The 12,092-nt window shown below is 48.9% G+C and overlaps 1 protein-coding gene across 1 annotated transcript in view; it reads right to left on the bottom strand.

Moving 5' to 3' along the window:
* Nucleotides 1–12,092, bottom strand: part of cdh2 (cadherin 2, type 1, N-cadherin (neuronal)) — a 312,706-nt gene that overhangs the window by 107,746 nt on the left and 192,868 nt on the right. The window contains exon 4 of the mRNA XM_070888845.1: nt 5,998–6,227. Coding sequence (XP_070744946.1) covers nt 5,998–6,227 — 230 coding nt within the window. The remainder of the gene's footprint in view (nt 1–5,997; nt 6,228–12,092) is intronic.

Below are 12,092 nucleotides of genomic sequence, written 5' to 3'. Positions count from 1 at the left end.
CTAGCCTGCACCGCCATTCAATGAGTTCATGGCTGAACATGCAACTTCAGTACCCCATTCTTGCTTTCTCGCCATACCCCTTGATCCCCCGAGTAGTAAGGACTACATCTAACTCCCTTTTGAATATATTTAGTGAATTGGCCTCAACAACTTTCTGTGGTAGAGAATTCCACAGGTTCGCCACTCTCTGGCTGAAGAAGTTTCTCCTCATCTCGGTCCTAAATGGCTTACCCCTTATCCTTAGACTGTGACCCCTGGTTCTGGACTTCCCCAACATCAGGAACATTCTTCCTGCATCCAACCTGTCTAAACCCGTCAGAATTTTAAACGTTCCTATGAGGTCCCCTCTCATTCTTCTGAACTCCAGTGAATACAAGCCCAGTTGATCTAGTCTTTCTTGATAGGTCAGTCCCACCATCCCGGAAATCAGTCTGGTGAACCTTCGCTGCACTCCCTCAATAGCAAGAATGTCTTTCCTCAAGTTAGGAGACCAAAACTGTACACAATACTCCAGATGTGGCCTCACCAAGGCCCTGTACAACTGTAGCAACACCTCCCTGCCTCTGTACTCAAATCCCCTCGCTATGAAGGCCAACATGCCATTTGCTTTCTTAACCGCCTGCTGTATCTGCATGCCAACCTTCAATGACTGATGTACCATGACACCCAGGTCTCGTTGCACCTCTCCTTTTCCTAATCTGTCACCCTTCAGATAATAGTCTGTCTCTCTGTTTTTACCACCAAAGTGGATAACCTCACATTTATCCACATTATACTTCATCTGCCATGCATTTGCCCACTCACCTAACCTATCCAAGTCACTCTGCAGCCTCATAGCATCCTCCTCGCAGCTCACACTGCCACCCAACTTAGTATCATCCGCAAATTTGGAGATACTACATTTAATCCCCTCGTCTAAATCATTAATGTACAGTGTAAACAGCTGAGGCCCCAGCACAGAACCTTGCGGTACCCCACTAGTCACTGCCTGCCATTCTGAAAAGTACCCATTTTTGCTTCCTGTCTGACAATCAGTTCTCAATCCATGTCAGCACACTACCCCCAATCCCATGTGCTTTAACTTTGCACATTAATCTCTTGTATGGGACCTTGTCGAAAGCCTTCTGAAAGTCCAAATATACCACATCAACTGGTTCTCCCTTGTCCACTCTACTGGAAACATCCTCAAAAAATTCCAGAAGATTTGTCAAGCATGATTTCCCTTTCACAAATCCATGCTGACTTGGACCTATCATGTCACCTCTTTCAAAATGCGCTGCTATGACATCCTTAATAATTGATTCCATCATTTTACCCACTACCGATGTCAGGCTGACCGGTCTATAATTCCCTGTCTTCTCTCTCCCTCCTTTTTTAAAAAATGGGGTTACATTGGCTACCCTCCACTCCATTGGAACTGATCCAGAGTCAATGGAATGTTGGAAAATGACTGTCAATGCATCCGCTATTTCCAAGGCCACCTCCTTAAGTACACTGGGATGCAGTCCATCAGGCCCTGGGGATTTATCGGCCTTCAATCCCATCAATTTCCCCAACACAATTTCCCGACTAATAAGGATTTCCCTCAGTTCCTCCTCCTTACTAGACCCTCTGACCCCTTTTATATCCGGAAGGTTGTCTGTGTCCTCCTTAGTGAATACCGAACCAAAGTACTTGTTCAATTGGTCGACCATTTCTTTGTTCCCCGTTATGACTGCCCCTGATTCGGACTGCAGGGGACCTACGTTTGTCTTTACTAACCTTTTTCTCTTTACATATCTATAGAAACTTTTGCAATCCGCCTTAATGTTCCCTGCAAGCTTCTTCTCGTACTCCATTTTCCCTGCCCTAATCAAACCCTTTGTCCTCCTCTGCTGAGTTCTAAATTTCTCCCAGTCCCCGGGTTCGCTGCCATTTCTGGCCAATTTGTATGCCACTTCCTTGGCTTTAATACTATCCCTGATTTCCCTAGATAGCCACGGTTGAGCCACCTTCCCTTTTTTATTTTTACGGCAGACAGGAATGTACAATTGTTGTATTTCATCCATGCGGTCTCTAAATGTCTGCCATTGCCCATCCACAGTCAACCCCTTAAGTATCATTCGCCAATCTATCCTAGCCAATTCACGCCTCATACCTTCAAAGTTACCCTTCTTTAAGTTCTGGACCATGGTCTCTGAATTAACTGTTTCATTCTCCATCCTAATGCAGAATTCCACCATATTATGGTCACTCTTCCCCAAGGGAACGAGATTGCTAATTAATCCTCTCTCATTACATAACACCCAGTCTAAGATGGTCTCCCCGCTAGTTGGTTCCTCGACATATTGGTCGAGAAAACCATCCCTTATGCACTCCAGGAAATCCTCCTCCACCGTATTGCTTCCAGTTTGGATAGTCCAATCTATGTGCATATTAAAGTCACCAATTATAACTGCTGCACCTTTATTGCATGCACCCCTAATTTCCTGTTTGATGCCCTCCCCAACATCACTACTACTGTTTGGAGGTCTGTACACAACTCCCACTAACATTTTTTGCCCTTTGGTGTTCTGCAGCTCTACCCATATAGATTGCACATCATCCAAGCTAATGTCCTTCCTAACTATTGCATTAATCTCCTCCTTAACCAGCAATGCTTATCATCATCATAGGCAGTCCCTCGGAATCGAGGAAGACTTGCTTCCACTCTAAAAATGGGTCCTTAGGTGGCTGAACAGTCCAATACGAGAGCCACAGTCCCTGTCACAGGTGGGACAGACAGTGGCTAAAGGAAAGGGTGGGTGGGACTGGTTTGCCGCACGCTCCTTCCGCTGCCTGCGCTTGCTTTCTGCATGCCCTCGGCGACGAGACTCGAGGTGCTCAGCCCCCTCCCGGATGCACTTCCTCCACTTAGGGCGGTCTTTGGCCAGGGACTCCCAGGTGTCGGTGGGGATGTTGCACTTTATCAGGGAGGCTTCGAGGGTGTCCTTGAAACGTTTCCTCTGCCCAACTTTTGGCTCGCTTGCCGTGAAGGAGTTCAGAGTCAGGCGTTTGCTTTGGGAGTTTCGTGTCTGGCATGCCCTTTGTGTGAAGAAATGCTGGCTGACATCACCCCTGAACGGCCTGGCTCGAATTTCAAGGTGACGCCCCCTTCCATCATCAGAACAACAACAACTTGTATTTATATAGCGCCTTTAACGTAGTAAAACATCCCACAGTGCTTCACTCTAGCGTTGGATGGCCCATCTTTCCTCTCCATGGGAAGACATTTGGTTTGTACCCAAACCATCTCCGCCTTGAAGGCCTGCCATTGCTCATGTACTGCGTTCCTGGCCAATCTTTCTTTGCAGTCCCCACCAACTGGGAGTCGCTGGCCAAAGACCGCCCTAAGTGGAGGAAGAGCATCCGAGAGGGAGCTGAGCACCTCGAGTCTCGTCGCCGAGAGCATGCAGAAATCAAGCACAGGTAGCGGAAGGAGCGTGCGGCAAACCAGACTCCCCACCCACCCTTTCCCTCAACCACTGTCTGTCCCACCTGTGACAGGGACTGTAATTCCCGTATTGGACTGTTCAGCCACCTGAGAACTCACTTTTAGAGTGGAAGCAAGTCTCGATTCCGAGGGACTGCCTATGATAATGATGGCATAAATATCACAAAGGTTATGGAACAAGTTTCTAGTCATAACAATCAACCAGAAATAATTTTTAAAAATCACCGAAACTAAAAGCAAGCTTCTGCAGATACTGGCAATCTAAAACTAACAGAAAATGTCGGAAACACTCAGCGAAAATTTGCATCTACCTAGCGCCATTAACATTAACGCTTCACAGGAGCGTTATCAAACAACATTCGACACCGAGACACGCAAGGAGATATTAGGGACAGGTGACCACACGCTTGGTCAAAGATGTAGGTTTTGAGGAGCGTGTCAAGAGAAAGTCGGGCTGTAACTGTGGCGAAAGAAACAGAGTTAACGTTTCAGGTCGGTGAACTTTCATCAGTACTGGAAGAAGTTAAGAGGTTATTTAAGGAAGTGCAGAGGTGGGGAAATGGAGGGTCAGTGATAGGGTGGAAGGCAGGAGAGATTAGAGACACAAAAGCGATGATGGTGCGAGGCAAAGGCAGTGGCAATGGGACCAGTAATGAAATATGGAGGACCACGATGACATACAGCACAGAAACAGGCCATTTGGCCCAACCAGTCCATGCCGGCATTTATGCTCCACTTGAGCCTCCTCCCATCTTTCCCCATCTAAATCTATCAGCATAACCCTCTATTCCCTTCTCCCTCATATGCTTGTCCAGTCTCCCCTTAAATGCATCGATATTATTCGCCTCAACCCCTCCCTGTGGCAGCGAGTTCCACATTCTCACCGCTCTCTGGGTAAAGAAGTTTCTTCTGAATTCCCAATTGGATTTCTGGGTGACTACCTTATATTGATGGCCTCTAGTTATGCCCTTCCCCACAAATGGAAATATTCTCTCTGTATCCACGCGATCAAAACATTTAATCATTTTCAAGACCTCTGTTCGGTCCCCCTCCCATCCCAAAGCCTTCTTTTCCCCCCAAGAGAAAAGAGACTTGATAAATCTCAAACCTCTTCCAGTCCTGACAACAGGTCACCGACCCGAATCGTTAACTCTGTTTCTCTCTCCACAGATGCTGCCTGACCCCGCTGAGTAATTTCCAGCATTTTCCCTTTTTATTACAAAAAGTTCCAGTTGCTTTGCTTGATACAAGATCCATCATGAATCATCTCCAAACCCAAAAATGGGTTGTCGCACTCGAGGTGGAACATGACTAGGATCGCTGGGTTTTTCTTGCGTTAAAGGTCATCAAGGGCTGGGGTGGAAAGGCGGGTTAACAGAGCGGAGGTACAGATCCCTTGGGATATAGGGGTTTAAGGGCTGATTTGATTTGAGGTTTTTAGGATTTTGAAAGGAACTGACAGGGTAGGTACAGAGAGAGAGAAATATTTTATGCTGGTGGGAAAGTCTAGGATGAAGGGACATAATCTTAAAATCAGAGCCATGCCATTGAGGAGAAAAAAGTTAAAATTTCTTCACGCAAAATATGGTAGCAGTGTGGAACTCTCCCACAAAAAGGCAGCACATGCTGGGGCTCAATTAATCATTTAAAAAAATTCATTCACAGGATGTTGGCGTCGCTGGCAAGGCTAGCATTTATTGTCCATCCCGAATTACTCTCGGAGGTTGATAAAAAAACATTTTGATAGACAAGGGTACAAAAGGAGGCAAGATGGGTAGATTGAGTTAAGATACAGATCAGCTATGGGCTGATGGAATGGCGGAACAGGCTCGAGGGGCTGAATGGCCTCCTCCTGTTCCTATGAACCATGGGCTAATAAGAATCAGGCTCAAGGGGCTGAATGGCCCCCTCCTGTTCCCATGATCCATGGGTTAATAAGAATCAGGCTCGAGGGGCTGAATGGCCTCCTCCTGTTGCTATGAGCCCTGGGTTGATCGAATGGAGGTACAGGCTCGAGGGGCTGAATGGCCCCCTCCTGTTCCCATGATCCATGGGCTAATAAGAATCAGGCTCGAGAGGCTGAATGGCCTCCTCCTGTTGCTATGAGCCGTGGGCTGATCGAATGGAGGTACAGGCTCGAGGGACTGAATGGCCTCCTCCTGTTCCCATGAACCATGGGCTGATCGAATGGAGGTACAGGCTCGAGGGGCTGAATGGCCTCCTCCTGTTCCTATGAACCATGAACTGATAAGAATCAGGCTCGAGGGGCTGAATGGCCTCCTCCTGTTCCTATGAGCCGTGGGCTGATCGAATGGTGGAACAGGCTCGAGGGACTGAATGGCCTCCTCCTGTTCCCATGAACCATGGGCTGATCGAATGGTGGAACAGGCTCGAGGGGCTGATGGGCTTGGGGGCAAGGACTGGAGGTGCACAGCGTCAAGGGGTAACGTTGGGGAGTTGAACCTGAAAGACAATGGGAGAGTCCATGAATGGGACATTGTTATCGCCAAGCGCATCACTAGTACCTTCTGTCCATTGTGTTTGGTGGTAGCCTCGTGCCTCGCTGTTAGCTTGACAACAGTCTGCCACTGGTCCTGGGTCTGGGTCCCACGCGCCGTTACCAAAAACTTCAACTGCTTCCCGGGGAGGTGAAAGCTTTCTGCCGCGTACACCACACCGTCGCGCTGGACCCGGAAATTTGGGTTGCTCGTTTCATACTGCACCGCCACGCTTCCATAGCAATCGTCAAATCCCACTGGAAAACAGAACACCACAACACTGTTAGTTCCCGAGGTTTCCGTACGGACCTTCAAAGCAAATCAGTACCTGCACAAAGAGCAGTGGGACTAAATAAGAACATAAGAAATAGGAGCAGGAGTCGGTCATTCGGCCCCTCGAGCCTGCTCCGCCATTCAATGAGATCATGACTGATCATCGACCTCAACTCCACTTTCCCGCCCGATCACCATAGCCCTAGATTCCCTTAATACTCGAGGGGCTGAATGGCCCTGCTCCTGTTCCTATCCTGCCACTCCATGTCACGTACTCCTCCTGTTCCTATCCTGCCACTGAACACAGGTCGACGAACAGACAGCACCATAAACTCTTCAGGTAGACCTTCCTTTGTTAATAAGAATTAGGAGCAGGAGTCGGCCATTCGGACCCACAAGTCTGCTCCGCCATTCAATGAGATCACGACTGATCTTCAACCTCAACTCCACTTTCCTGCACTATCCCCATATCCAAATATCTATCGATCTCTGTCTTGAATACACTCAACGACTGAGCATCCACAGCCCTCTGGGGCAGAGAATTCCAAAGATTCACCGCCCTCTGAGTGAGGAAATTCCTCCTCATCTCAGTCCTAAATGGCCGACCCCTTATCCTGAGACTGTGACCCCTGGTTCTAGACTCCCCAGCCCGGGGGAAACATCCTCCCTGCATCTACCCTGTCAATCCCTGTAAGAATGTTGTATGTTTCAATGAGATCACCTCTTATTCTTCTAAACTCTAGAGAATAAAGGCCTTGTCTACTCAATCTCTCCTCATAGGACAATCCCCCCATCCCAGGAATCAGCACTCTCTCAATGGCAAGTATATCCTTCCTGAGAACTGTGCACAATACTCCAGGTGTGGTCTCACCAGGGCCCTATATAATTACAGTAAGACGTCTTTACTCTTATACTCAAATCCTCTTGTAATAAGGGCCAACATACCATTTACTTTCTTAATTGCTTGCTGTACCTGCATGTTAACTTTCAGTGACTGGTGTACAAGGACACACAGGTCCCTCTGAACACCAACGTTTCCCAATCTCTCACTATTTAAAATGTTAAGCTTTTTCACAAAGAGGCGAAACAGGCATGATGGGCCAAATGGCCCCCTTCTGTGTTCCAGCACACTATGATACTACTGCTTGAGGATACGTCCCCATCAATGTGCCCGCCAAGCTGTGCCGTCATCTGCAAGGCCCCCATGCAGGCCACACACCTGCTTTTACATTGTCAGAAGGTCGTGGGTTCAAGTCCCACTCCAGGAACTTGAGCACGAAAATCTAGGCTGACTCCAGTGCAGTGCTGAGGGAGTGCCGCACTGTCGGAGGGGCAGTGCTGAGGGAGCGCCGCACTGTCGGAGGGGCAGTGCTGAGGGAGCGCCGCACTGTCGGAGGGGCAGTGCTGAGGGAGCGCCGCACTGTCGGAGGGGGCAGTGCTGAGGGAGCGCCGCACTGTCGGAGGGGGCAGTGCTGAGGGAGCGCCGCACTGTTGGAGGGGCAGTGCTGAGGGAGCGCCGCACTGTCGGAGGTACCATCTTTCGAAATGTTGATAGGATGAGGTGACACAAGGTTGGAGCATAAACACGTTAGGCCGAATGGTCTGTTTCTGTGCTGTAAATAACATGCAATACGCTTTCTGTATTACAGCATCCACCATGAAAGTCCTGCTATCGACCCATGCAGAATCCCAATTTAAGGCGGAGATAGACAGATTTTTGAGCGATAAGGGAGTAAAGAGTTATGTGGAGCGGGCGGGGAAGTGGAGCTGAGTCCATGATCAGATCAGCCATGATCGTATTGAATGGCGGAGCAGGCTCGAGGGACCAAATGGCCGACTCCTGCTCCTATTTCTTATGTTTTAAGGTTGTCGATCCGTCAGATCACAGACTGCCTCGCTTGTAAAGCGACGCCAAGTCGGAACGTGACCAATTAGACGATGCTCTTCCCAAACACCGATTAAAATGGAGATATTCCCCTTGTTAACTTAACCTTTAACGTAGGAATGAATAATGCAACGCACTTTCCCATGTCGGAAACAACCCAGGGACCCTGGGAGACCTCCACAGCCAACAGGGTGGTTGGGTGGAATGATATCACACAAAGTGTTGATCCTTACACCTCTGTGCACGGAGAGATGGCCAAGTGTTGAAATGCTGCATTTTACTTTAAAACAATCCGTGCCAACTCTCTTCCCGGGGCTTCTGAAGGTTGTGACTCCGTGCTCCGCCAATTCTGGCCTCTTGCACATCAAGACTTCCCATCGCTCCACCATCGGTGACCGTGCCTTCAGCTGCCTGGGCCCCAAGCTCTAGAATCCCCTCCCTCAACCTCTCCGCCTCTCTCCTCCTTTTAGACGCTCCTTACGGTGTCGTATCTCCCAGACCAAGCTTTTGGTCACCTGTCCTGATGTCTCCACATTTAAGGGATGGTTGGATGGGCACATGAAGTGCAGTAACCTGCAGGGTTACGGACCTAGAGCTGGTAAGTGGGATTAGACTGGATAACCTCTTGTTGGCTGGCGCAGATACGATGATAAGTACTGCAGGGAATCGAATACGGCCAGGGTGATCTCCTGGACTAGTTTCGATCACCTGGATGGGTCGGAGAGTAATTTCCCCAGATTTTTCTCCCCCCAATTGGCCTGGGTTTTGATCTGGTTTTTGCCTCTCCCAGGAGATCACATGGCTCCGGTTGGGGTGGAGTGTAGAATGTTTCAGTGTAAGGGGTGTCGCAGTTGTGAGGGGCGGACTGGTTGGGCCGGGTGCTCTTTACCTTTCCGCCATTGTTCACTGTTCATTGGTTTATATGTAACCTTCAGGGCTGCTGACCGAGGGCCGTGCGGCTCTTTGTCGACCGACGCAGACACGATGGGCCGGAATGACCTCCTTCTGCGCTGTAAATTTCTATGTTTCTATGTCTCCTTATGTCGCTTGGTGTCAAACTATGTTTGATAATCGCTCCTTTGAAGCGTTTTATTGTATTAAAAGGCGCTACATATATGCTGCTGGGATATGACCCCGTCAACACCAGCCGTCACCAATACTCCCTTTCATAGGGACATAGAAAACAGGTGCAGGAGTAGGCCATTCGGCCCTTCGAGCCTGCACCACCATTCAATAAGATCATGGCTGATCATTCACCTCAGTACCCCTTTCCTGCTTTCTCTCCATACCCCCTGATCCCTTTAGCCATAAGGGCCACATCTAACTCCTTTTTGAATATATCCAATGAACTGGACTCAACAACTTTCTGTGGTAGAGAATTCCACAGGTTCACCTCTGTCTGCGTGAAAAAATTTCTCCTCATCTCGGTCCTAAATGGTTTACCCCTTATTCTTAGACTGTGACCCCCTGGTTCTAGACTTCCCCAACATTGGGATCATTCTACCTGCGTCGAACCTGTCCAGTCCCGTCATAATTTTATATGTTTCTATGAGATCCCCTCTCATTCTTCTAAATTCCAGTGAATATAAGCCTAGTTGATCCAGTCTTTCTTCATATGTCAGTCCTGCCATCCCAGGAATCAGTCTGGTGAACCTTCGCTGCACTCCCTCAATAGCAAGAATGTCCTTCCTCAGATTGGAGACCAAAACTGAACACAATACTCAAGGTGTAGCCTCACCAAGGCCCTGTACAACTGCAGTAAGACCTCCCTGCTCCTATACTCAAATCCTCTTGCTATGAAGGCCAACATGCCATTTGTTTTCATTGTGTTTGGGCGCGTGGACTATTCACGTTCCCGCCAATGCGCGGTTTGTCCGACTGCAAAGCCAGCAAGTGGCCTGCTCAGGAGTTCCAGACACTGCGTTTGTTCACTCAGGTTGCCGTTATTCAAAAGACACGGACCATGTACAGTAGACACCTCAAGTCGCTGGAGAAATATCACCAACGATGTCTCCGCAGGATCCTGCAAATCCCCTGGGAGGACAGATGCACCAACGTTAGCGTCCTCGACCAGGCCAACATTCCCAGCATCGAAGCACTGACCACACTCGATCAGCTCCACTGTGCGGGCCACATTGTCCGCATGCCCGACACAAGACTCCCAAAGCAAGCACTCTACTTGGAACTCCTTCACGGCAAGCGAGCCCCAGGTGGGCAGAGGAAACGTTTCAAGGACACCCTCAAAGCCTCTCTGATAAAATGCAACAACCCCACCGACACTGGAGAGTCCCTGGCCAAAGAACGCCCTAAGTGGAGGAAGTGCATCTGGGAGGGCGCTGAGCACCTCGAGGCTCGTCGCCGAGAGCATGCAGAAAGCAAGCGCAGGCAGCGGAAGGAGCGTGCGGCAAACCAGACTCCCCACCCACCCTTTCCTTCAACCACTGTCTGTCCCACCTTTGACAGAGACTGTAATTCCCGTATTGGTCTCATAAGAACGTAAGAATTAGGAACAGCCTGCTCCGCCATTCAACAAGATCATGGCTGATCTGGCCTTGGACTCAGCTCCACTTACCCGCCCGCTCCCTGTAACCCTTAATTCCCTTATTGGTTAAAAATCTATCTGTGATTTGAATACATTCAATGAGCTAGCCTCAACTGCTTCCTTGGGCAGAGAATTCCACAGATTCACAACCCTCTGGGAGAAGAAATTCCTTCTCAACTCGGTTTTAAATTGGCTCCCCCGTATTTTGAGGCTGTGCCCCCTAGTTCTAGTCTCCCCGACCAGTGGAAACAACCTCTCTGCCTCTATCTTGTCTATCCCTTTCATTATTTTAAATGTTTCTATAAGATCACCCCTCATCCTTCTGAGCTCCAACGACTAAAGACCCAGTCTACTCAATCTATCAATATAAGGTAACCCCCTCATCTCTGGAATCAGCCTAGTGAATCGTCTCTGTACCCCCTCCTAGGCTAGTATATCCTTCCTTAAGTAAGGTGACCAAAACTGCACGCAGTACTCCAGGTGCGGCCTCACCAATACCCTGTACAGTTGCAGCAGGACCTCCCTGCTTTTGTACTCCATCCCTCTCGCAATAAAGGCCAACATTCCATTCGCCTTCCTGATTACCTGCTGCACCTGAAAACTAACTTTTTGGGATTCATGCACAAGGACCCCCAGATCCCTCTGCACCACAGCATGTTGTAATTTCTCCCCATTCAAATAATATTCCCTTTTACTGTTTTTTTTCCCCCAAGGTGGATGACCTCACATTTCCCGACATTGTATTCCATCTGCCAAACCTTAGCCCATTCGCTTAACCTATCTAAATATCTTTGCAGCCTCTCTGTGTCCTCTACACAACCTGCTTTCCCACTAATCTTTGTGTCATCTGCAAATTTTGTTACACTACACTCTGTCCCCTCTTCCAGGTCATCTATGTATATTGTAAACAGTTGTGGTCCCAGCACCGATCCCTGTGGCACACCACTAACCACCGATTTCCAACCCGAAAAGGACCCATTTATCCCGACTCTCTGCTTTCTGTTAGCCAGCCATCATCATCATCATCATCATAGGTGGTCCATCGAAGGGAGGATGACTTGCTTCCACACGAGTTCCCAGGTGTTTGAATGAAGGACCTAATATTCCAGGTCCCGAACTACATGTTGAAGGATGGAAGATGCCTGTGCGTGGATTTTTTTCATGTGGGGTGACCGTTGCACACCAGCCACCATACGGGCTTGACAGAGCTCGGCCTTTATCCAGTGGCAAGGGTTAACCAGGACGACTGGAGACCAGCTCTGCTGCACGGACCTAGTGCGCGCACATATCGCAGTGGTCTCATCAGACCCGAGAACTTATATTAGCGTGGAACCAAGGCACCCTCGACTCCAAGGGACTGCCTAAGGTGATGATTTTAGGTTAGTGTCGGTCGTCGGAAGCCTCTCCTTACTTTTACAACTT

The sequence above is a fragment of the Pristiophorus japonicus genome, chromosome 1 (assembly GCF_044704955.1).
Source record: "Pristiophorus japonicus isolate sPriJap1 chromosome 1, sPriJap1.hap1, whole genome shotgun sequence".
NCBI classification, from domain to species: Eukaryota; Metazoa; Chordata; class Chondrichthyes; family Pristiophoridae; genus Pristiophorus; species Pristiophorus japonicus.
Note: the sequence above shows the minus strand (reverse complement) of the source record. Positions and strands in the feature narration are given on the sequence as shown.